Source organism: Clinocottus analis, unplaced genomic scaffold (genome assembly GCF_023055335.1).
Source record: "Clinocottus analis isolate CAN_PGR_092001 unplaced genomic scaffold, fCliAna1.0.p SCAF_10, whole genome shotgun sequence".
In the NCBI taxonomy this organism is placed as follows: domain Eukaryota; kingdom Metazoa; phylum Chordata; class Actinopteri; order Perciformes; family Cottidae; genus Clinocottus; species Clinocottus analis.
Window position 1 is genome coordinate 9,038,639 of NW_027175821.1, and position 25,321 is coordinate 9,063,959.

Below are 25,321 nucleotides of genomic sequence, written 5' to 3' on the forward strand. Positions count from 1 at the left end.
TTCTGTTAACCTCTGTCGTCGCTCTCCACCTCCTCCGTCCTTTACACTCCCTCTGTCGTGTCCAGGATCTGATGAGGAGGACCTGGGAGACGACCTGCTGCTGTCCTACGTGAAGGAGTTTTGGTGGTTCCCTCACATGTGGAGCCACATGCAGCCCCATCTATTCCACAACCAGTCCGTGCTGGCCGAGCAGATGTTGCTCAACAAGAAATTTGCCATGGTGAGTCACGGGTGGCGAAGGTCAGATCACAGCTCTGGGCCAGCGCCCGATCAAAGCTGTACTTGGCATAAATCATCTTCCTTGTTCAAATAGCGGTCTTAGCCGAGCTGTGAATACAAGCTAAAATCTGTAAGATTTGAGTCCTCGTTGATTTGACAAAACCTTTGGTTACCAAGGCAACAGATAGTTGAATGCTACAGTAAACACTCAAGAATACAGAAAGAGCAACTTGTGTATCGGTTTGCTGTGAAGACAAACAAAGTCACGCTGTTTATTTTTCTGGCCAAAAATATTTGCAACTGCTGTCAGATTTTGTGCCGCACATAACAGGAAGTCCCAGTGGGGTCTGTTAGGTTGGAGATGGGCAGTCTAACCGCTCGCTGTAGCATCTCCTTCCTCTTTCATATCTTTATTGTAAAAATAACAGACAGTGACATTGGCTTTTTTGTTTTGCCAGAATTAGCATTAGCAATGGCCGTAACAGAGTGTGGAAATTGTGGTTTTCTTGTGAATCCCTCCTGTGAATGTAAGCAGTCTGAGTCCATTGTGGGAGTAGTGGACTCCACCACCACCACCAACAATAAAAACTAATGCATTCAATGTATGAAAATACATTGCTAACCATAAATAATTTTGGGGTTTGATTTCATGAAAATCTTAAGAATAGTATTGTAGCTTTCATATGTTGAGAACACGATGGGTTGCACGTTTCATTCTCATGTCTTCAACCTCTAGGAGCATGGGATCCCCACTAACATGGGTTATGCGGTGGCGCCCCACCACTCTGGCGTCTACCCTGTCCACATGCAGCTGTACGACGCCTGGAAGAAGGTGTGGGGCATTAAGGTGACAAGTACAGAGGAATACCCACACCTGAAGCCTGCCCGCTTCCGTCGAGGTTTCATCCACAGCGGCATCAGCGTAAGACAACTTCTCATCCTCCTCGAACATCCATAAGGCCTCATTATCTTGTTACTTCTGGCCCGTGGCTTTTCCTCCATTTGTCTTCTCTGCATCCATTGTCTTTTCAGCTAATAAACCCATTTCAGGGTTTTCTTTCTCCATCAACATATGCTATCCTTCATTCATTAATTCTCGCCATCTCAACCTCCCCCAGTTCTTTTGTACTTATTCTTCTTTCATGGCCAGCGGCTACTCTCTATCCCGATTTTTTGTTTTCCATCATCCTCCTTTTCTCTCCGCCTCTGCTTTTCTTAAGTCTTTTCCCCCAAAGATACTGAGCAGAATCTTATTGTCATTACGGTACATCAATAGGGCAATCATGTCATTAGTCGAGCTGGGTCGTTGTGTTCTTCAACTAAGTTTGAGATGATGGTGTCGAAAGGTCGAGTGGACCAGTCTTGCGTGAGACACATTTCGGAGACATTCTGCCCAGCAGGCCTCAGCACCACGACATAGCAAATGCCTGATCACAAAAAAAACAAACTTAACTCCATTTAACTTCACAGAGCCAGCCGGTGCTGAATAATATAGTCATGAGAGCGGAATTAAAGTTGAATAGATATCATTCAAGAGGTTCAACAAACGAAGAAGAAATCTTATCTACCGGTATGTCTTTCCCAGGTTGACCTTCAGCGACGATAGGAAACAGTGCAGCCTCCATCCAGTTCCTTTGTAGCGTTGGCATTCAGTCGGCCTGTGTGGTCTCAGAGCTCCACAACCGTCCTTCAGATAGCGCCGCAGTCTGAATGGACAGTCTCCGCTGCTTACTGATGATTGATATTCAGTTCCCTTGACTCTCCAAACTGTAAACGCATTTCCATGTATTTCCATATAGACTCGGAGTGAATAAGGGGTTTGCTTTGGCTAGAGTGAGCTGCATAATATGAATGTTATTGAGAGCAAACAATGTGTGGGGTAACCGCCTGGAGTCCTGACAGCTCTGCTCTCAGCGGAGGGCTGATAGTGTTTGTGTTTTATTTGTGTGAATGCATTTCTTTGTGATTTCCTTTATCGATGTGTTTGTGATTTCTTTGGTCATTTTTGGTGACTTTGTGTTTATATCACAGGTGCTGCCCAGGCAGACGTGTGGTCTCTTCACACACACCATCTTCTATAAAGACTACCCGGGCAGTCCGAATGAACTGGACAAGCTCATCAATGGAGGAGAACTCTTCCTCACTGTTTTGCTGAACCCTGTGAGTCAAATGCACATCCACAAGCCACAGCTTTTGTCTTGCACACTTGGAAACCCATTCAACTGGCGGTGTAAATTGAAATCTAAATGAGAGACGGGACAATGACTCTGCAGTGACTCACGCAGTGATGTCTGCATCATGCTTTTTCTTTTTACACTGCTGTGAAAGCTTCTTTTATTGGAGCTGCACTTTTGAGATGATTAAAAAAAAAAGGTTACTTGTATTACATTATCTGCCACAAATGTCACCTTGAATAGTCTGCAGATAATTGTATTCATCTCAATTACTTTTTTACACTAAACTATGAAATAAGAACCCTTTGTTTAAACAATTTCATTATTGTTTGGTCTGTTCCTGCCATCAATTTCTCCACCACTTTATTTTGAAGAGCATTTGTATAAGCGTGAAAGGGAAGCAATTACTCTTGTATTTTTAGTGTCCTGTCAGTAACACTGCCTCAGTTAAATTATAGGTTCTAGATTTTCTTAAAACAATAGTCGGATATAAACATTGCCTGCTGCAGACTTCCTCCTGTTCATACTGGCCCTTCAGGATCTGTTTCTAAAGCAATTTCCTTGTCTGTGATGGGGACAACATCCACCAAAAGGATCTCTTGATGCAATGTTCATATGAGCCCCAGACTATTGTTTCAGACAGACTTAAAAGTGTGTTATCTTAACCTTTAGCAGGTGTGCTGTCCTTATTCTGATGACAATTAGACAATTCAGTCACCTTTAGGTGGGACTCTTAACAATTTATTGTTGTCATTATCGATTTAATCTTCTTAGTATTTCCTTGATAAATCCGTTCATTGTTAAGTTTGTCATAACATAGCAAACAAATATGAAGTATGATTGCCTCGATCTCAATGTGACATCTTCAATTGCTTTTTCTGACAATGAGCCATTGACACAATGCATTCCACCCATCCCCGACATGTAGCATATTGAGTTTTCCTATATCCACTCATCCAAGCCTTTCTCTGCTTGTCCTTCCCACCACAGATCAGTATCTTCATGACCCATCTGTCCAACTATGGAAACGATCGCCTCGGCCTGTACACCTTCAAAAGCCTGGTAATGTTCCTCCAGACGTGGACCAACCTGAAGATGCAGACCCTGCCACCTGTTCAGCTGGCTCAGAAATACTTCAGCCTCTTCCCCTCTGAGAGAGATCCACTCTGGCAGGTGATGGTGTTATCATTTATTTATATATTTATTGCATATTAAATTTGCATCCAGTAGTCATTTTTTGACAGCTTTCAGTCAAATGCTGCAATAATGACACAATGTAGCAGACGAGGGTACTGTATAAAACACATTGTATCCCTTAAAATATGACATTAAACGGTAATAGCTTGAATCCTTAGCAATAATGACTTTGGTAATGAGTAATACGTTGTTTAATGGATGGAAGGAGAGCAATGTCGTTACTCATCGCATATTTTATTAAATGCGTCTCATTTGTTAACTAGTCCCTGACGAACAAAGATTAACCTGCTTTTTCTTGTATTGATGCATTTGTGAAAAAACTGTAGAAACCAGATATAAAACAAAACGATTGTTTATCTCTTTGTGGCTACAGGATCCTTGTGAGGACAAAAGGCACAAGGACATCTGGTCCAAAGAGAAAACATGTGACCGCTTCCCCAAACTGCTCGTCATCGGGCCCCAGAAGACAGGTGAGAAACAGTGCTTCAGCACCACCTGCAGGAGGAATCTAGAAGTTATTTGATAAGAAGCGCATCATTGAGTTTGAAGCAGAAGTCGAGCCATCTTCAGAGTGGTTTGAATGCTGCTGTTGTTTACATTGCGTGTTCATTTTGTAATGGGATCTCCACTCCCTTAAACCCCCTTTCTCTTTTCTTGCCCTCTTTGTCTTTGTCACATTCTGTCATTCTCCTCTCAGGGACGACAGCGCTCTACCTGTTTCTTGGCATGCACCCTGACCTGACCAGTAACTACCCGAGCAAGGAGACCTTTGAGGAGATCCAGTTCTTCAATGGGCACAACTACCACAGAGGCATTGACTGGTAAGAAAGCTCACAGACTTCTGAAATGTCGCCGTGCATGACACCAGTCACTAGCTACCAAACACATTCAACTAGCTTCACAGTTTTATGTGCATTTTTTCTTTTTGGTTTGGGTGTTTGCTTGTTTTTGACATTGAGTGAGTTTAGTTTGAGCACAGATTTGTTGTGGCTTGAGGGAGTAAAACTCTGTAGCAAGTTACAGATGCAATACTAAACCTTAAAATATTCAGGACACTTCATAATATTAAATCTCTGAAGGACTGCAGGTGAAATTGTTGTGCAGACATGAAAAACATGAAAGAACAGTTAAAAAAACATTAGATTTAATTCTGACTTTCTCATTTCATTTAAAACCCCAAGGTGGTAGGGGTGTTTCAAGTTAATGCAAATTAAATCAAGAATCAAAATGCTAATCATGCCAAGACCCCACTCAACAACAAATATACTCATTAGTGAAATTCCTAAGAGCGCGACCAGCTGCACAATCAACACCTATTTAGTTGGACCTTCACTGTAGGTTTAATTGATTTGAAACCTGCATCAACAAGAAGCTTCATGCAGCACAGCAAAAAAGAGTCCAACACAAAATTCACTTGTGGGCTTTTGAGCAGGCGGCCCAAATAATAATAATATCATAAGTGCTGCTTGATGGATTTTTCCTGTATACAAGGCGACAAGCTGATGCACATGGCCCGATTACCCACGTAGCATACAGAGAAATTATTCTTATCTACGGAGAGCAAATTGGACCAGATCAACTGCGGCTGCTTGTAACGCTTTGTGTGTGTTGCGGTTGCCTGTTAGGTATATGGAGTACTTCCCCCTGCCCTCCAACACCAGTTCCGACTACTACTTTGAGAAGAGTGCCAACTACTTTGACTCTGAGGTGGCTGCTCAGAGGGCTGCAGCTCTCCTGCCCAAAGCCAAGATCATCACCATCCTCATCAACCCAGCGGACAGAGCTTACTCTTGGTACCAGGTCTGTCACAGGCAACCCAAAACTAATAACACAAGAAAAACACCCTGATATAATTAGATTTATTTGACTCACTCCTCTGTCTGCCCACAGCACCAAAGAGCCCACGATGACCCGGTAGCGCTGAAGTACTCCTTCCGTGACGTCATCACCGCAGGCCACGATGCTCCGGTCAGATTACGGGTCCTGCAGAACCGCTGTCTGGTGCCAGGCTGGTACGCCATCCACCTGGAGCGCTGGCTCAACTTCTACCACTCCAGCCAGGTACCGTTGGTGTATTCCTGCACATAGTAGAGGGCAGCATGTGGTTACAATCCTTAAAGGTGGCTGGCAGGTATTAAGTTTTTTCCCTCAAAACTTTGGGGGAAAGCTGCCCGTCTCAGAAATACTAGCTCTTGTTGCCCCCGAATTCTATAATACAATGACCTGTTCTCATTCCTGTAACAAAGAAAGTTGTGGCAGACGACCGATTAGCCGGTCATTAAATGTAGTCTTTAGGTTTTCAGGTGACATTTGTGGTAAAGGAAAGAACACCTGTATTTTTGAACCAGGAAAAAATGTTTTCATTGATAAAACGATTGCAGTATTGATGAGACTGTCCAGCTCCTGTTCTGACTGTTTGGTTGCGGTTTGTGTGTTTCACCCAGTTGTTAGTCTTGGATGGACAGATGCTGAAGACTGAGCCGGCTTCAATCATGGATAAAATCCAGAAGTATCTGGCCCTGGTCAACGTCATCAACTACCACAAGATCCTTGCGTGAGTATCGCCTTTCACTTTAAATCACTTGCAAAGTCATTTCTTCAACTGCCTTGTTTACAAATTAATTTACAGATCGAATAATAGCTTTAGGCTCAGACACAGCATTCACTTAGTTGTTATTTGTCACTTTTCAACAAATATCTTTTGTGTGTGTGTGTCTGTCACTATAAGGAGGTTGTTATGGTAACTCCAAATAAAGTAGTCTGTAGTAAACAATTCTTTTATGCCTGTATTATGTACAGGTTTGACCCGAAGAAAGGGTTCTGGTGTCAGCTGCTGGAGGGAGGGAAGACCAAGTGTTTGGGGAAGAGTAAAGGGCGCAGGTACCCTGACATGGACCCTGAGGTATGAGGCCTTTGCTCTAAGAAATACATTTACCAGCTGTTAATGTTTAACCCTTTAACATTTTTTTGCTAATAGCTTTTAGAGGTGATTTAATCTTGTCTCCTTGTCTCCTTCAGTCCCAGGGCGTCCTCAGGGAGTACTACAGAGATCACAACATTGAGCTGTCCAAGCTGCTCTATAGGATGGGTCAGCCGCTGCCCAGCTGGCTCAGAGAAGAGCTTGTCCACACTAGGTAGCAGCACCACAGGGGGGAGACCACAGCTCCACACACTGAACTCCGCCCTGCCGGGGGGGCCTGAAATGTTGAAGATCTCAAATAGTCTTGAAAGGGACTGATATATATTTAAAATTGAGGATGGGATGCCCAACCAGAACTCAAAACTTAACTAGGATCTTCCCAAATGAACAGGTCAGCAGAGGATGATGATCAAGGCGAGAGCGTAGTTGCTTTGAGCAGCTGTTAGCGCTCTCCTCCCTCCCTGAGCTTCCAGATGCTGTTACTCCCCTGCAGGACAAACCCGGACCATGGTTGTCCTCGCGATGGCCTCCGCTGTGTCCTGCAGAAGAAGGAAAGGCTCAGTGGTGCATGGGAGGGACCTCTGTGTTTGATAATCACATCCCTGCTCTCTTTAATCAAACATCTCTTCTTCGCATGGACTTCATCTTAAAAATCTAAGGAAGGAAAAAAAAAAGAAACCGTCTTTCAGCTCTGGAAAACAGGTGGAAGAGATGGACACAACCTCACCTGTGTCTCCAGCAAAGAGTTGTTGTGTTTGGAGCACATGGAAACAGGCAACTTTGACTTAAATGGATGACGGCCTGATCGACAGAGAGACAATGGTGGCAAAGGCCTTTGACATAAGTATGTGTTGATAAGTGTTTGTATGAGAGGAGAATGAGACATCTGGAGTCCTGACTCAGGCTGCATGTTGTAGCCTTATTCGATAGGCCTTGGTAGTATCTAGTTATCGCATTTACAAGTGCCAGGACAGAATCTTCATTGACATATTACCACGTGGACTTTTAAGGGGTTCCTTTTTTTTTTCTTTTTTTTTTTAAAGTTACACGTTTTCTTTACTTTCCTCAGATTTTTGTTTTAACCTGTCTATAATGCGAAAGGCAATGCATTATTGTAGAATGTACCAAAACTAAACATTTTAGCTCAGTTTTCTCATGCAGGCCGGATGTACAGAAGGTTTGTTAAACTGTTCGGCTCAGCCTCCTGTGGAGTCAGTTTAGACCAATAAATTGGCTCAAGCAGGAGCAGTAGAATATATATGTTGAAAGCACAATATTTAAGGCACTCAAGTAAACATCGCTTCTGAACATACAGGTTACTGGAAAGCACACTAACAAAATGGATCCTACTGCAGTCTGTGAAGAAGATCATAAGCTAGCTACTGTATGTTTAATTACACATTGTGGTCAGAGATTCAGATAGTGTACAGATCAAGATTGGGCATTTCAAATCTGTTTTTAGCATTGGATTCTTTTTGTTTTGTTGTTGTCAGAACTGTATATTTTATTTCATTCATTAGATCATTTTAAGTTTGGGGGGGGGGGGGAGAAACTGTCTCTGGGAAAAACGTTTAAAGTTGCCGGGCAGAACAACAGTATGCCCATTGAGACCATACAGACATTTGGTTGTCGGTTAAGGTGTTACCACTGCAACTAGATGTCAAGCATAGATAATAAAAAAGCTGCTCTTATTGCAATAGTTTTGTACAATGTTCTGATGTAATATCAATGCACATGTTGGTCCTTTCATTTCCCGACTTTGTAATGTACATAATACGCAACCCTCGGTAGACCTAAATTATTGAATGTGTTTGGGTTTACACTCGTCATCAGCCCATTCCCGGTGTGAAATGTCAGTGCCGTGCTGAGGGGAGTTTGGATTACTTCATCGTGCAGAGGTGTGTCGCTGAGATTGTTTCCTCTCATTCCTCTCACTGCCAACTATTGTACACAGGTACTGAGTCTCTCCATATAAAGTATTAAGTGATAACACATAACAGCAATGATGGTACTAATCTCCTGGACTGTATGATAAAGATTTGTAATTGTTGTCAATAATTTTTACATTGTAACTAATATTGTCGGTGCTTTTTAATTTGCAAATAAAACACCACTGTATTTTTCAATAGTTTGATCTGTTTTCACCTCATTTCTCAGTTGAATTCCTACCTCTTTGTCAACACACTTTTATTTAATTGAGCTCTCAATTCAGTTCAAGCAGGATGATGATGTCTGCTGTTGTGCAGAGATTTCTGGAATAAAAAGTTTGGTTTGTCTTTCGGTTTCACTTCATGTTGCGGCGCTTTCGAGACAATAAAGAACCTGAATCTCTCAAAATTACAGGAAAAGGCCAGTTCATCAGCAAAATACACTTTTGTATTGTCCTTCTAATGTTTACAATAACCCTGGGTAGATTATTATGCAACTTATGTTCATTGTCCAACATATGGTAACATGAATTGGTGCATTTTATAAGAATAATGGATTCAAGGTAAAGTACATAACTGAAATGCCTGTTTGCATGGTCACTACTGATGCAAGTGCATATTAAGTTTTCGTAAATTTATTGTTGCTCTATTGTTGGTATTGAAGGTAGTAGTTGTACTTTAATCAGATTTTTGCCTTCATTGTTTGTTTATTTCATTTTCCCGTATAGCACTTTGTAACTTTGCTAAAAGGAAAAGTTCTAGATGATAAAGGGTTTGATAAGTAGCCTATTGACGAGTAAAATATATCTAAGTACTAACATAAGGATCACTATTATATATTGTTTTAAATGTACAGAATTAGTGCAAACGATAGATAATATCCAGAAGGACAAGTTGAGTGAAATATACTTCATCCCTGTTGTCTGCCTCTACCAACAAGTGATGCCAGATGTGAATTGACCAATCACAGCTCGCACGCGCTCGCTGCTTCACCGAGCCGGGAGGGACTTTCCACCTCCTCTCACCTTTTCTGAAGAACAAGCCTGTGCTCCTTCCTCATTTCCAACACCATTTATCCACTGGACTCGTCGGACTTTCACCAGTTTCTTGCTCTGAAGTGAAGACGTTGAGACAAACTCCCAAAACAGATGGCCGAGTCTGCAGAAGAAGCTCCCCTGTCCAGAGGGAGTCTGGCGGGCAGTGAAGAGGTCCTTGTTGCCCCTGCGGGGCCCACGCGGTGAGTGGTCGGATGAACTCGTATAACAGCTGCTCCTCAGCAGTAGCAGACACTTCACACCTTTGCTACTAAAGTACTTGTTACTCTTTGTGTAGCTGAATTCAAATATTAACTAAATATTAAGTATTGCACTTTACACTCTAAGCCCTGCTAATTTAGTTTACAGTAATTACGTATGAATTATCTTACTATCTTTATTATTATTTTTACATGTTCTGTTTTTCCCCCCCTAAATGGAGTGATATTAAACCGTATATTTGCTTTGCATCAGATTAGTTGATGAAACAATAAGTGGATTTAGTTGTTGCTTCCCAACAAGCTGTTGTCATTCACCAAACGTTTTTGAAAACATCGTCAGTCTTCTAACTTTAAAATGAACAGCGGCCACTTCACAAAAGCCATCTGCCTGGTAACTGGTGATGCCGTCTTGCTATTGGTTCATAATTAACAGCAGCGAAAAAACATTGGTCAACGTTATACATTTCAACTTAGAAATAAATATGATGTATGAGTATAACAAAAATAATAGTGTTAATGATGTTTGACAAATGTTTGTTATTTGTGAGGGATAAACGAGGCGTATCATTTCCCTCGCGTAACTTCTTATGTATTCAGTTTTAATAATATTATCTGAAGATAACAGACCAACATCCTAATAACAACATCCGGTTTGATATTCATATACTTCTGTTCAATGAGCTTGTAGTTTCATTTTTTGTTTTGTTTTAATGTAGCAACTACTTTACAAAATATACAGTTGTGACCTTTTTATGAGAACAAATATATTTTACACCACTTTATTATTTTTATTAGGCGTTAACTTGTAGTATATACTAGTTTGTACTCGTAGTATATGCACTTCCTTATAACACCAAGAATGTGTCTGCCTGTTAACAAGTGACGCTCTCATTGTAATGTCTGATTATGATCAGCGTATATATTTAATACTTAGGAATCTTTTTTTGGGGCAATTATTTTAATTTTGATTAGGCTGTGTTGATGTCCTACCCTCTACCCTGCTGTTTTATCCTCACACCGTTTTCCATTCTATTGTATCAGGGTCTCCAACCGCCGAGCCTTTAAGGTGGCAGGCCTGACAACACTTGCATGTTTGCTGCTGGCCAGCCAGGTTTTTGCTGCCTACATGTTGTTTGGCCAGAAGCAGGAGATCCACGCACTGCGGACTCACGCAGAAAGATTGGGCAGACAGCTGACCCGCTCATCCCAAGGTAATAAGAAGCATGAAAGTAACATTTAACATTTGCTTCTAATTCATGGTGGGAGGGCAGTAATAGCTGCGCACTATATCTTATCATTTTGAGCAGCATCATGTGGAGTTACCATACTTATCTGCTGTTGCTGTGAAGAAACGCATTCCTTTAGACTAGAGCATTGATTCTGTGTTGCCTGCATTTTATTCAGTTTGAACTTTTCTGTTTATATGTTTTAGTTCGGGGAATTTATTTATTCTGTGGCGCTTTAATCTTGTGTATTGTCATTTTAGATCAAGTATTTGTGTTTGTGGTTAATAACACAAACAACAAAACAGTTAATTAGTGTTCAGTAAAAAACAAAGAGAATCTATCTAAAGTATTTTTTTTTTTTTTGCAATGACATATTTTTGAGGGGGTTTTGGTTTTCTTTGCTAATTAATTAATGTGTTTGTTTATAGCTCCAATGAGGAGGATGCAGATGCCCATGCAGAGTCCTTTGCTGATGGACTTCACATTAGATGAGGATGCCAAGACACCTCTGACTGTAGGTTTACACCAGCTTCCTACCAAATAAATGTAACTCTATCTATGTGGCAACCAGCTTGTTAAATATATTGAACTGGATGTATCATGAATGAATATGTTTCAACATGAATTCAAACATTATTTGACTCCTTTCTTCCCTCCCATCAGAAACTGCAGGACACCGTCGTCAGCGTGGAGACCCAGCTGAAGGATCTCATGCAGGTATGTTGCACTCGTGTCTTCTGTGTCCTTGCGTTGCTGATGTTGTCACTGAGCTTTGGTTGTGCTCTGCGCAGGAATCCCAGCTGCCGCAGTTCAACGAGACCTTCCTTGCCAACCTGCAGAGCCTGAAGCAGCACGTGAATGAAAGCGAGTGGAAGGTAACGCATCACGCACACACTTACAGGGAGACCACTTAGACAAAGATTACCCTGAGTAAATTGACATGCATGCATTCATACATGTTGCACTCTGCAGAGTTTTGAGTCCTGGATGCGTTACTGGCTGATCTTCCAGATGGCCCAGCAGAAACCTGCAACCCCAACACCTGAGTCAGGTTACTGCAACTTCCTTTCATTTACATTTTAGTGTTTTGTTGATGTCCCTATCCAGACACATGCTGTGACAGTGGATGATGGGTTTTCCCCTTTTAAGGCCTGCGGCTGTACTATATCAGTGTGGCAATATTAATGTTTATGTGTAAGGGTCAAGTACAGAGAAACAGTTGCCAATGTACTCTCCATATAGCTGAAGCTAATTTCCAACCCCAGTCCTTTGATGGGCATTGATGGTTTAAGTAATCATTCAAATTCTATGTTACAGTTTAAAATCTGTTAATATAATTATAAACACAAACAGCAATCCTGAACAACATTCAAACAAACATTTACAATAAACACGCAGAACATTTCATTGACGCAAGTATATATAATACATCATTTCTGTCATAGTTACAGTTATGAGCAATTTATTTTTTATTCAGTAGTTGACATAATGCATATCAGTGGCTTGATTAAGATAAAATGTACTATAATCTTAATTATTTGGGTGCAAAAAGGTTACAATTGCATACCAGATATAAATTTTGCTACTGATTTTCTAGGTGGAGAGGTTGTTAAATCCTGCAATAAGAAGTAACAATAATAACGTTATTTCCTGCGCTGCTCATGGTGAAACTTAAAGCAAAGATTTAGCTTTGCCTTCAAGGAACAGTTTGATGCTTATGAATGCTTATGTGCTCTCTGAAAGAGAGTTACATGAGAAGATCAATCCAACTCTTCTATATGTCTGTTGCAACCGGTTCGCATAAAACACTGGAAACAGCTAGCCTGGCTGAGTCCAAAGAAAACAAGATCCTCGTACTGTGCACATCAATTAAAAAAACATTCAATTGTCTGAATTAAACTTTTGTATTTTGTTACCATAGCTGTCTAAAATATTTAGTGTCCTCTACTAATTCCATCACTCAGCCTCTGTGATCAAGACCAAATGCCAGACGGAGGCAGACCATGGAGCCTCCAAGATCGGTTCTTACAAGCCCCAGTGTGACGAGCAGGGCCGCTACAAGCCCATGCAGTGCTGGTCCCCCACCGGCTACTGCTGGTGTGTGGACCAGTCTGGCACCCCCATCGAGGGCACCAGCATCCGCGGTCGCCCCGACTGTCAGAGAGGTAGAAGACACAGATGAAAGGACTTTTGATTCAACAGTTTTCATACGAGGCTGTTGTGAATGTTAATGTTAATGTTAAATACCCCGTTTTCTTTGCTTCAGCTCCAAGTCACAGGATGCGTGCCCCCATGCTGATGCAGAAGACCATCAGCGTTGATGGTGAGTGCCTCATATTAGTGTTTTTTTTTTTTTTTTACAATTATTGACACCACTAACTCAACAATTCTATTGACCAGGTATGCGAGCCAATTGTCTGCCTTACACTACGTCTGAAGTTCATCTTTTTTTTTTATATAACTACAGGCAGTTATCTACATCGAATACATCATTTTCAAACTAAAAGCATGTGTGTGCAAAATGCAACTATTGAATACCACACTTAATCATCAATTACCTGCACCCAGAATACACCTGAAACCAATTACATCAATTAGGAACAAGAGTTCAAGCTCGGGCCAATTTCCGAGAGACTTGGAGGACTGGAACTGCAATATACTGTATTTGGTTTACAGTACTAGACAGATCTTCAGTTAAACGTACTCAATTAAACACATTGTATTTGTTTTGCATGAAATATTAGACATTTTGGGTTTGTTTTCAGGTTTACAATATTGACAAACGGGTCCCAGTTAGAGAAATGATTTTAGCAATTGCAAAAAAACTGTGTAGATGTTCAACCACAAGCTTTTGTTACTACACCTCATCACATGTTGTTCTCTTTTTTTTCCTCCCCAGATTAGTGAAACAAATGAAGTAGAAGATTTGCAGTTTCTTTTAATCAAGCTCCAAGGACATGGAAAAAGCGGGATGCAAACCCGCCTACAGTTAATGTTTGATTAGCTAATCAGTTAGTGCGCTTGCATGTCATTTTTAATTTTAACAATTTTGTTGGCTGCTTGAAATCAAATGAATACAATCCTGTTACAGTGTATTGCTTTTAAACTTCAATGTTTTTGTCTTTTATAACAGAGTTTGGAAGTCTTCTTGACATTTTAATCTTGATATATAATCACATATTCCTTTCTGACCGCTACCATGTAGACATGTAGGTAGTTCAGTTTTGAAGCTGTCTGCCTGCACCCGACAACAATGGAGGCAAATCACATTTTATGTAGTATACAGCATTAAAATTATTCAACAAAAAATGTGAACAGCCCGAATCTTTGTTCCATTGCTACTTTGATAATCTACAGACCGCACTGAACAGTTTTTATTCAAACAATTTCTTTGATAGAAAGTAGTTTCAATAAAAAACACACCAATTCTCAACATAAATGTTTTTCAATGCTGTGAACACCACAAATTAACCCCAGATAAATACAACTAAAACGATCTGCATGGCTACGGATTTAGTGAGAATATGTTCTTTGTAATTTGGGTGGGCGTTTAACAAGATTGGGAAAGTATGCAATAGCGACTTGGAAGGATGTTCGTTATGAGATGTTTCAATAAAGTTTTCCTACACACAATATTTGCAATGTTATTTTATACCTGGGCCCTATTCCACGTACGTGGTTCAACAAATCCGATCAAAAGTCCTATTATCCAGCTTAACCTAACGAGATGATTGACTACAGGATGTGTCGGTTCCACGAAGGTGGATCCGCCCACAAACGGTCTCGCTTATTCTAACCAGACGTCAGTTCACAGGATAACTGCGCGTGACTGTCATATGAGTCTGAGTGCTCTCAACACATCCATAAGTTTCTTAAGCGCTAAATAAACGTTATGAGCGGCACGCAGCGGCTTTAACGATGTTCTCCGCATCGCGGAAACAAACGTGTCGCACTCGCAAAAAAGCGAGCTGTGCCTTGCGCTCTTTTTTTTTTTTTTTTTTTTTTACACAATCCTTCTGTGATCCAGTCTGCTTGTACAGTATGTTTTGTGTACAGTATGTATTGTGTACAGTATGTTTTGTGTACAGCATGTGAGACGGACAGCGCTCGGCTGCGCCGGTGTTCAATGTACGGGTCCAGAAAGCGCTCATATGACGTCATCATGTTGCGAGAACGGATCTTGGCCATCTGGAAGAACTCTCTCCCTATAAAACTAATATGAAACTAATATCAACAATGAGGAAGAGAGCTGCGCTTTGTCCGGTGGGAGTGGCCAACTTATCCAGTGAACTTTCAGTAAACCTGCTCCCGACCAGGTTAGGCTATTTCGATGTGTTGCTATGGTGACTGATCTAAACTGGCTTCGTGGAACCGAAAATCCAGATTTACGTCATCTTATCCCGGAAGTTATCCAGCTATATCAGTAAACCACGTACGTGGAATAGGGCCCAGATAAGATTCAGTCACACTGTTCACTTACTTTTTTCAACCGTTCTTAGTTTAAAGTTTCACTTTTCATTGATGCACACTAGACTATTTAAAAAACATAAATGTTTTAGACATTTGCTGTTCACGAACTAAAAACATACTTAAAATAAACGTCTCACCCACTGGCTGGAAATAAAGACAGTGTGGGTTTATTGGTCACAACACAAATGGAACAATCAACCAGTAATTAATATAGTCTGACCTTTTCATGGCATACATTAGCAGGAAATACATTTCTGTATATAATCATCAAATATAGTGTCACGTTGGCAGACTGACATTATATATATGTACAAGCCATACTCTACAACTTAATGTGTTCCTTAAACAAGAGGTGACAGACAAAGAGGCCTACCACACTTTAAACATGTCCTTTTCTTCCTGTTCCTACTTCCTCATATGTCCTTCCTATAATTAACTGGATCCCCTAAATTCTCTGTACTGTACAAAATATACAAATTGGCCAGTTTAAATGAGGCAGTGCTTAGCAGCAAATCAATGCAATTAAATTAACAGGATCTGCTGGGCAAAGAAGAAAACCATTCTGTTGTTGAAAAAACCACAATGGTAGGATTAATTTGGGGTATTTATTCCTTCTCTGAGGAAGCGCTGTATGTCCGAGAACACAAGCCTTCCTTATTTATTTATTTTTTTAAGAAAGAAAAACAGAAGTTAGGTGAGAATAAAGGCACGGACGCAGACACCATTTGGTGTTCAACACCCACAGAGAACTGTCCAGAGGGTAAGTGCTTGACTTGTTGACTTTGTTCTTTCAATGCATTTTGAGGTCCAGTTGTAGATCATTGGAGATCATAGAACTTTTATATTTTGAACCAAAGAGATGTTTTTTTAGCACCGTTTAACACTGCTTGAGATGGACGGAAGCACTGACAAAACAGGGAGTTTTAACAGTTTTGCAATTTCTATCGAGAAAACAATACAAACTATATTTAAGGAAAAAACTAATTACAATAAAATGATGTTCGCCCTAAAATTATAAGCAGAATTTATTTAAGTTAAAAGGGGTCAAATTTAACATTTTTTATAATCTGTTTAATATTACATGGGTATGTTTTTTTCAACAAAGGGTATGTTTGGTCAAATTAAAAAAAAAAAGTCAGGACTTCAAAAACATTAATTTATAAAATGATCTCCACTCTGGATCTTTACATTTTCAGGTGTCGCTGACAGTCGTCCTGCCTACAATGATATTGATTCTGTTCCTGCTGTTGGGACTCACTGTCTCTACAGAAGCGGTCACTTCTCTTTGTGTATTGGATAAAACTCGATGTGTGTGCAACGTTATGGCTATTTACAACCCACAAGATCTAAATTGTTTCAAGGCTTTGGAGCTGGAGCTGAGAGATGGCAAACTGGATGTCAGCTTTGAGATTGATACAGGAATGCATCCAAATGTTCTTTCGTTAATCAGGATGAATAAACTCATTTTTAATAACGTCACTATCTCCTCTTCATTCATCAATGCAGTGATTAGTTTTCTGCCCTGGACAAAATTGAGCAAAATTCACATAATTTCATCTACTCTGAAAGGAGTCCAGCCCTTAAAGTATCCAGAGTCACCATCGAACATAATAACCCTTCTGCTAGAAGACATTAGAGTGGACCCCGTTTTCTTACAGCCCTCATTACAGCAGTGGCTGTTTGGCTCTCTCAGATCTCTTGTCCTTGTCCGTTGTGGCCTAGTTGAGATTGACTGCAGCAGGGCTCAAACATTAGCAAACCTGATACAGCTCGATCTGTCAGAGAACCTCATCTCTTTCACCAACCTGCAGAACATCTTGCATTGCCCCCCTCTTCAATTCAACTATCTGAAATCTCTTCATCTGAGACGCAGCAACCTCACCTCCCTCCAGTCCCTCTGCACGCGCCTGAGCCTCACCCCGGTTCTCACCGTACTTGATGTCAGCAGGAACAATTTCTCAACCGTTCACTATCCGCAATGCCTCCAGTTGAAGCCGCTCAGGATGCTCAATCTGTCCCACTCCGGGATCACAGAGATTCACTTGCTAAACTCTTCTTCTCTAGAAGAACTAGATTTAAGTTATAATTCTCTGGAGGTATTCAACAACCCTCCGCTGACCCTGAAAAAGCTAAATTTGTCTCATAACCACCTCATAAGTCACCCCTCTCTGGGTCACCTGTCTCAGCTCCTGGACCTAAACCTGGACAGTAACCAATTTAGCATCTTGATGAATGAGACGGGCGCCGTCCCGAACAGCACAGACAGCGGGTCTCTGGTGGACTTCTCTGAAGGGCTTCTCTGTGCCTCACCAGTGGACCAGCAGGGAACTCTGATAATGAATTTGTCTCTTGGAACATGCGTGAAGCCGACCAGTGGGACACAACGCAATGACTCTCCTCTCTGCCTGACACTCTTTGTGGGTTTTGTGTCATACATGTTTTTTTGTGTGTTGATTAATTGCTAACAGCATCTTTGTGAAATTGGACCACTTTCTAATATGGCAATATATGATTTAACAATAGTTTGGATGTTGGCTAACATACTATTTAGTATAAATGTATTAATCAATTATATGACATTAATGACAACAGCTTTTGGGTTGCCAGGTTGTGAAAATCCATCTGGCTGATTGGATGAATTACCTTCCCAAAGGATCTTGAGCTAAATCAATTAGTTGATCATTTATTACACGTACAAGATATACGATAGGGTTCCCATTCTATTGCCTCCCAGCGCGTTAGCTCGTAGCCAACAAAGCGAATGTTGTTTACCTGAGCTGGTGAAACAAAAGGGCCGCAAGCTAACAAGGGTGCTTATGTTCGGCCGACCCGTCTGTGTCATTAAAGCAAGGACACGCATGAATGACGACCATAAAGAGGGAGAGCGACTTCATTCTCTGCTCAGGTAGACACTGAGCAAATCGTTGTTTGATGCTGCTTTGACGGTTATATATTGCTATTTCCAACACTGGTTCAACAGGCAAAGGGGTTTTCACAACCTGGCAAGTCATAATTAGCTCGTATTGATAGTTGATGGAAAGTGCCAACCTTGTGAGTGATAAAATGTAAAATGAATACGCGATACAGCTTTTTTTAAAAATGTCATCATATAACTGATCATTGATTGTTTGCAATATTTCGTATGTGTAAATGATTCAAAACAGATCAAGTGAATCTGATGAATTCATGCATGTCATTAATACACAAGTCTGATCTCAGTCTGTTATTTCAAAAATAAATTGTAAAAAGTGTTTTACGGTAAATATTCCATGCTTCTCATTGTTAACGTCAATTGTGCCCTTTGTCTGTCTGGGGACTACACCATGATCACCCAGACCAATGGAAGTAGATTCTGGCTCCTAAATATTTCAGTGCAGTGAAATGAAATCCAGTTGACCCAGTGGCCGCGGTACACATATGCATGGGATGGCCACTGAGAACATAAACGCACCTGTAAGTACCTTGTTTTATCAATCTTATGCGTAAAGATGGGAAAGCCCACAAAGGAATTTGATTTGATCACTTTAGACCAATTTCGATGTTTCTACAGTTGTGTGAGGGACGAGAAACGGTGAGAGTGGGAGTAGTTCTGACTGCACTCACAGGTAAAGCAAAGACAAAAAATATAAAATCTGTAAATTTGCAACACAGTCGTTGGAAATGTGTGATTACATGTTTGTTTTTTTGTGTTTGGGTAAAGACTATGTAGTTATTGATGAGAAAGGACATGATTTGTACTACAAGTCGGTAAAGAAAAAGGTAAAACATTTGGATTTGCTTCAATCAACATTTAGCTTTTTGCTTTCTGCAACCTCTGTGATGTCTCACTGTCTTACTGTGTGTTTCAACCAGGAGGAAAAATCCTTCTCTTTTGACAAAGTTGTGACTGTTGACAACATACAGGTATAGAAGGGCTTCTGACCTCTAATTTAAATCAGTTTGAGCTTCACTCTTTACAGCTTTTTATTAGCAAACTTTTTGGAACGTCTGGAAACTAAACGCCTGAATAAATCTACAGATTTTCCACCCAGAGTTCCTGCAGCCTCTCACCGAGTCCATATCAGGTGGTGTCAATGGATCACTGCTGATATGTGGAGCCTTGACAGAGAAGATTAGCGCTCTGATTGATCAAACTATCATCAAACAGGTGGAGCTCAAAACATAACTACTCCTAATATTGGCAGATTTGATCTCAAATATTTTATCTTACCGCTGATTCCGTCATAGGTCTTAGCAGATCTGTTTCGTCATATCTTGTCACGAGGGGAAGAGGAGTTGTTCATCTCTGTGTCGTTCATTCAGGTTTGTCCTTGTATTTCGTAGCATCACCATTAATCATATTAGACACAACAAAGTGCATGATAACTGATATTTGTCAATGTCAGTTTTACCCAGATGACAATGCTCTGGATCTCCTGAGCCCCAGTAGACAGAGCCTAAAGATTGTAGATCACCCCGTCCTTGGGAAGTGAGTGCAGCTGATGACCATTGATATATCAAACTACAACAAACACATACTACATACACCCCACTTGTACATTTACCTAGTATGAATTGTAAACCAAAGGATTAGTCTTTTTTTTATTTTCTCAGTCTTGTAGGAGGTTTATGTGAGGTGTGTGTGTGCTCAGCGGAAGAAGCCTATACTCTGTATGAAACATGCAGGAAAACCCTGAAGGCCGATGGAGGATCCATCTCAAGCAGGTAAAGATTCAAGATTCAAATTATTTGTATTGTCATGTGTACAATTAAAAACATACTTTTGCTAGGACCTCATTCCACACAGAATTACAATAACTTAAGACTTAAGGTAAAAATAAGAATTAAAATTAAGAATAAAAAAAAATAAAAAGGTCAAATACTCTCTGGCAATGTAATACATTAACTAAATTCACATACTTTAAATTAATGGTTTAATTACTAAGGGCAGTTCCAAAAGAAAACTATTTGTCTTACAGAGCAAATTTGTCTTTGTGTTTTGTCATTGGGACATTGCACTGATGTTGTCATTCAAGTCCGTTGCTTCATGAATGAGTTGATTTGTCATTGTCTCTATATGTCCATTGTCGCACATTTGCCTCCCTCAGATGCAGTTTCCTGTTCTCAGTGGCTGTTGAGTGGAAACTTTATCCAGAGGAGGTGGAGTCGGAGGTCTGCCGCAGCAGACTACAGCTGTTCAGCCTGGCAGGAGGAGCCAGCAGGACCGACCTCAGAGGGTCAGTCATGTACTCCACTCTACAGCCAGCTATCTATTACATGGGCCGGAAGAAGTGAAAACAATATGCTGATGTTCAGCTAAATGTTTAATCACTATTCTGACAGACTGGAGATTTTCTTGGTGAATTAAATAGGTACAATAAATGATGCTGGAGGAAGAAACGCTTTTAAATGGAACCGAAGCCTTGGTTTAAACCTAATAACTCTTTTTCTTCAGTATACCCTTTCAAAAGAAACAACAACAGGCCTTTTTAACATATCACAGTCGGAAAAGCCTGGGTGTAAATATGTTTTAGAGTTTGATTTTGTGTATGCTGACTCAGAGCCAACGTTAATTTACAACAAGTCAAAAATGTCGACAGTAAAAAATAAGTATTAATCAAGTCGATATTTGCTTTCCATGTAAACAACGTTATTATCAAAAGTATGCAAAATCATCTGCCATTGAGACTTTATTACAGCCAGATTTCATATACATTGGATCACATTTATAGTTTACTAGTCACTTAAAGGAGCCTTGCAGCTTGATAGGTGATGATGGTGGTGAAAAAAAGCTTGAATAACACCTCAAAAAACTAAAATGTTTGAGGTTACGGAAAACCTATTTGCTGACTGTTTTGTGAAGTTTCATTGGCAGGGGCCTTTGCACTGTGCATATATCGCAATTTTTCCTGTGTATTGATTTATTGTACATTGATTCATTGTACATTCTTTATATGTATATTGAATATACATATAAAGAATGATAGAACACACTTCATAAGCTTCACATGTCCAGACTTTAATATAAGTTTATTCTAACACAAACCTGATTAAGATTTCGGTACAGAGAGTGTGCCTGGACACAGTCATACACAACAGTAGCCTTACACCTGCTCAGCTTTATAAAGCATGCCCTCTGTCAAACACGATCATGTTAAATCACACCAGGAGATGGCCAAACAATGTGCATCAAGACTATTTATCATGGGAATCTGAACATCTCCAGGGGCTTCATCTTTATGTTAACGAACCAAGACAACACCTTTTAAAATGTTCTACCACAAACACTTTCCAGAGTCAGCCCACTGGTGAAAGTTATGGACCAAACCCAACGTGAAGCCACAACAGACAAGATCCTCCCTTTCCTCCTAAATGATGCCTTAACAGGCAACAGCAGGACGACACTCATTTATTGTGTTAACCCTCAAGGTAAGTGTTCCTTTGAGCCAAGACACACCAATTTACCCATAATCCCTTGAGCGTAGAAACGACTTGTCTTTACCCACCAGGTCTTCTAGATGACGAGACCCCCTCCGCTTTAGATCTGGCACAGAAAGCGAGGGGTTTGGTCACCAAGGCCACTGTTTATCGCTGGTGTCCAAGAGCAAGCGAGCAAAAGATAAGAGATAGCATCGTGGACCAAAGAAACCTGATGATGTCGCAGGGAGGAAGCGACGTTCACAGCACCTTCAGGCTAGCAGAGCTGACCCAAAACCTGCAGGTAATTCATTAAATAAACCTATAAAGAAATGGGACTTTCTAACCGTAATCTGTCGACACTAAATGAGATCATAGTTGAAACGCATTCTGCCTTCTTATGAACAGATTGTGAAAAATCAGTCTTGGGAGAAGAGGAGGGACGAGTCAAAGAAGATAAAAGGCAAAATACAGGTTCCTAGCCATGTCTTACACATTTCCACAAAGTTTGACAAAATAATAACGGATTCTGTGTGTTCCCAACATTTTGAAATGAATAACACATTTTGCATTGATTTGGCAGAGTTGTCTGACTCCAAATGGCAATTTGCTCATCTGTGATCACAGAGACGGAACAGACCCAATGACACACTTACAAGCCCAACTGAAACAAGAAATGGAAGAACATATCAGAGGTAGTTATATATATATATATATATATATATATATATATATATATATATATATATATATATATATATATATATATATATATATATATATGGGCATCCAAGATATTGAGTGTGTTTCTCATATATCCACAGAGGGTAAAGGGGATGTCGAGAAAGTGCAGGAGAGAGTAGGAAGAATCCAGCAGTTGAGGGATGCTCTCAGAGAGGAGACACTCAAGAGTGGAGCTGCTACCGAGCATACTGACCTCTGCCAACAAGTAATGCTCTCTATCAATTAAACATGTTGTATGTCTGTATATCTGATTGGATACTGTGTTTACACGGCTTTCTGGATACCCCATTAAACATGTTAACAAGATGTATGTGTGCGTTACCCACACTTCGTCATTTATTTTGCCAATTTAAGTCTCAGTTGGAATACAGCAAAGCACAAGAACAGAGGAGGCGACTTAAGGAGGACCACTGGCGATTAATTCAGGAGGAGGTGGAGAAGATGGAGAGAGACTTGGCACAGGAACAGCTACTGGTGAGATAATGAGATACGCTGTTGTTTAACATTATTCAGTTTGTGATCTATCTTAGCAGAGGATGCTGAGTCAGTTTGAATTAATTCAAGGTTGGATTTATAGTGGGCAGTGGAAACTACTGCATTTGCAATAGTTATTCCCTTGCATTTTTTATGGTTACATCCATTCCCCTGCTAGACAGAAGGCCCCCAGAGAGAGCTGCTGGTGCTGACCGGAGAGAGGCGGGTCCTAGTGCTGCAGATAGAGGCCCTGCGCGCTGAGGCCCAGCAGGCTGAGCGAGACCTGCAGAATCAATATCAACACCACCAAACAGAGCTGCATTGTCTGAGAGAGGAGAGCCTGCAGGTTGTGAGAGTACACAGTTTTACTGTCACAGATTCAAATGTCCTCTTTTCCAGTTAGTTTGTGTATTACTAATTTTCTGGTCTCCTTCACCAGTATACTTCATTTTCTGTTCTTCTGCAGGTGTTCAGAGTGTTTCGTCAGGTAAGTGAGGATCAGAGGAGGATGTCAGAGAGCAGATACAGAAGTGTGTTGCTGGAAGCTGTGCAGGATGCAGTCTACCTCTCTGCCCAGAACCAGGAGCTGCAGGCTGACAACAAACAACTCCGTAAAGGTCCGTGTTTGTTCCTTAAACTCAACCAGACTGGTCATGTTGGAGATAGAGCTTTACCCTGACCTCTAGACATGAGTTTTCTTCCCTGCATTCAAACATACTGTGTTTTTCTTTTACAGCATTGGGAGAGTTAAAGGATACTCTAACTGTGCGGGGTGATCCTATGGCTGAACTGTTATCCCAACAACATTGAATGTATGACTGAAATATGTTCATCATACTGTGTGCTTAATGTAAATCATTAGAAATAAACTAGTTTTGACAGTTTATTGGTTATAATTAACACACTTTGACATTGTTCTTGGCAAAGAATGAAATACAAACACAATTACACTAGCAGCATTTTTCAGAAATGTTTAAATGAAGATCATAATCCTGATTTATTTTACTTGCATCAGTGGGAAGAATTTGTGAATTACATTTTTTGATAGATAATATTTGTCAAAAGTAGTGTTTAGCTGACAAATGTTCAGACGATATGATTGGTACAAATAAAATTCTGCATTGGATTCCAGAAGGCAGATATAAGGCAGAAAACAAATCACATCTGAAAAAACAAGAAAACAAATGCACAGACTAATGAGTTCAATGGGCCTTGTGGTTCAGTTATTGCCTATCTGTAGTAGATGAAAGCTGCCAGTCCAATCATAGAAACTGGGACGAGGAAAAAAGGTGTGAGCTGCAGCCCCAAGATGGCCCAAGACAACAGAGCGTTAACTAACATGGAGAAAGAAATGACAAACAATCTGGTGATCCCACTGCCGTGCTTGAGCACCACGGACATCAGAAGTCCGTTAGCTGCCTGCCCTGCTATGATGATCCAAACAACCCCAGAGAATCCCTCCAGAAAGCTCTTTTCACTCGCTCCAAAGGAGGAGGAGGAGATCCCATTTATAGCCACACCAAACACATAGAGGTAGAGATTCTGCAAGCTGAGAGGCAGCTTCTGGCTTTTCAGCACCTTCTCTGTGTAAACTGCTGCAAGCCCTGAAACACAGCAGTACACCAGCACAAGAAAAAGCCCCCACGCTGTGATATGAAGCCTGGGGCCTTCCTCGGCTTCAGCCCTGTCAAGGTCCCCTAAATCCAGGCTGCTGTAGCTGTGACACACCCCTGCCCCCATGAGGAGCCCCAGGGCCAACCACTGAGAAGGCCGGAGCCTCTTGCCCAGACAGAGGGAGTATAACAGGGCCGTGGAAGCAATTTTCAGGTTAGAGAGGACTTGGTATGAGCTTGGGTCCATGTAGGCCTGCATGAGAACTACCAGGTTGTTGTTGAGGGCGTAGAGTATCGCAGGGACTGCGTAGGGAGCCACACGGACTAGAGGTGGCGCGGCATGTAAGGCAGATGTACTCCCGGTTGACACGAGAGTCACCAGAGAAATCAGGAGTTTGGATAACTCAATCATTACAACACAGGAGGATGGGTTGAAAGGGACTTGGCCGTCTACCTTAGTGAGAGCGATGAGTGGTGCATGAGAGCCATAGATAAGGACCATCAGCCCAAACAGGATACCCCACAGAATCCTTTTCCTCCACTGTCTCCTAATCCTTGCTGGGGAACTTGGATTCACATTCTGGATCACAATCATCCTAAATGATTAAAAATATACAATTTCTCACAATATTAATAGTAGTTATAATGCAAAAAAACAACTAACTTTTGTAAAATAAATGAATATCAAACATTTAAATATCTATC

At 40.8% G+C, this 25,321-nt stretch overlaps 4 protein-coding genes across 4 annotated transcripts in view; 3 read left to right on the top strand and 1 right to left on the bottom strand.

Annotated features, from left to right (window-relative positions):
- Positions 1-8,780, top strand: part of ndst1b (N-deacetylase/N-sulfotransferase (heparan glucosaminyl) 1b) — a 38,725-nt gene extending 29,945 nt beyond the window's left edge. Inside the window, exons 5-15 of the mRNA XM_068586303.1 lie at positions 66-220; positions 956-1,141; positions 2,251-2,379; positions 3,384-3,566; positions 3,964-4,060; positions 4,288-4,411; positions 5,216-5,390; positions 5,481-5,651; positions 6,035-6,144; positions 6,390-6,492; positions 6,609-8,780. Coding sequence (XP_068442404.1) covers positions 66-220; positions 956-1,141; positions 2,251-2,379; positions 3,384-3,566; positions 3,964-4,060; positions 4,288-4,411; positions 5,216-5,390; positions 5,481-5,651; positions 6,035-6,144; positions 6,390-6,492; positions 6,609-6,728 — 1,553 coding nt within the window. The 3' untranslated portion in view covers positions 6,729-8,780. The remainder of the gene's footprint in view (positions 1-65; positions 221-955; positions 1,142-2,250; positions 2,380-3,383; positions 3,567-3,963; positions 4,061-4,287; positions 4,412-5,215; positions 5,391-5,480; positions 5,652-6,034; positions 6,145-6,389; positions 6,493-6,608) is intronic.
- Positions 8,781-9,463: 683 nt separating this feature from the next.
- cd74a (CD74 molecule, major histocompatibility complex, class II invariant chain a) lies at positions 9,464-14,373 on the top strand. Its single transcript, XM_068594596.1, has 9 exons — positions 9,464-9,675; positions 10,735-10,904; positions 11,348-11,433; positions 11,583-11,636; positions 11,711-11,794; positions 11,892-11,970; positions 12,884-13,084; positions 13,186-13,242; positions 13,819-14,373. The coding sequence occupies exons 1-9, from the start codon at positions 9,587-9,589 to the stop codon at positions 13,821-13,823; spliced, it is 825 nt and encodes a 274-aa protein (XP_068450697.1). The 5' UTR covers positions 9,464-9,586; the 3' UTR covers positions 13,824-14,373.
- A 2,097-nt stretch (positions 14,374-16,470) lies between these two features.
- golga6l9 (golgin A6 family like 9) lies at positions 16,471-23,849 on the top strand. The gene is made up of 17 exons (XM_068590997.1): positions 16,471-16,474; positions 17,112-17,806; positions 19,242-19,292; positions 19,408-19,536; positions 19,617-19,691; positions 19,775-19,857; positions 19,983-20,093; positions 20,477-20,605; positions 21,664-21,797; positions 21,878-22,089; positions 22,194-22,259; positions 22,369-22,480; positions 22,610-22,734; positions 22,884-23,003; positions 23,182-23,349; positions 23,470-23,620; positions 23,740-23,849. The coding sequence occupies exons 1-17, from the start codon at positions 16,471-16,473 to the stop codon at positions 23,811-23,813; spliced, it is 2,439 nt and encodes an 812-aa protein (XP_068447098.1). The 3' UTR covers positions 23,814-23,849.
- A 41-nt stretch (positions 23,850-23,890) lies between these two features.
- On the bottom strand, positions 23,891-25,226 carry LOC137791424 (probable UDP-sugar transporter protein SLC35A4). The gene has a single exon (XM_068586373.1). It carries the CDS (start codon positions 25,209-25,211, stop codon positions 24,234-24,236), a length of 978 nt encoding a protein of 325 aa, XP_068442474.1. The 5' UTR covers positions 25,212-25,226; the 3' UTR covers positions 23,891-24,233.
- Positions 25,227-25,321: the final 95 nt, after the last annotated feature.

Bases quoted from the DNA above. Each gene is read 5' to 3' on its own strand.
- golga6l9 (XM_068590997.1), top strand. The intron at 20,094-20,476 runs GTAAAGATTCAA...TGCCTCCCTCAG, and splicing joins GGAGGATCCATCTCAAGCAG to ATGCAGTTTCCTGTTCTCAG. The intron at 21,798-21,877 runs GTAAGTGTTCCT...TTTACCCACCAG, and splicing joins TTATTGTGTTAACCCTCAAG to GTCTTCTAGATGACGAGACC.
- LOC137791424 (XM_068586373.1), bottom strand. From the start codon at position 25,211: ATGATTGTGATCCAGAATGTGAATCCAAGTTCCCCAGCAAGGATTAGG.
- cd74a (XM_068594596.1), top strand. From the start codon at position 9,587: ATGGCCGAGTCTGCAGAAGAAGCTCCCCTGTCCAGAGGGAGTCTGGCG. The intron at 11,434-11,582 runs GTAGGTTTACAC...CCCTCCCATCAG, and splicing joins ATGCCAAGACACCTCTGACT to AAACTGCAGGACACCGTCGT. The intron at 11,637-11,710 runs GTATGTTGCACT...TGCTCTGCGCAG, and splicing joins AGCTGAAGGATCTCATGCAG to GAATCCCAGCTGCCGCAGTT.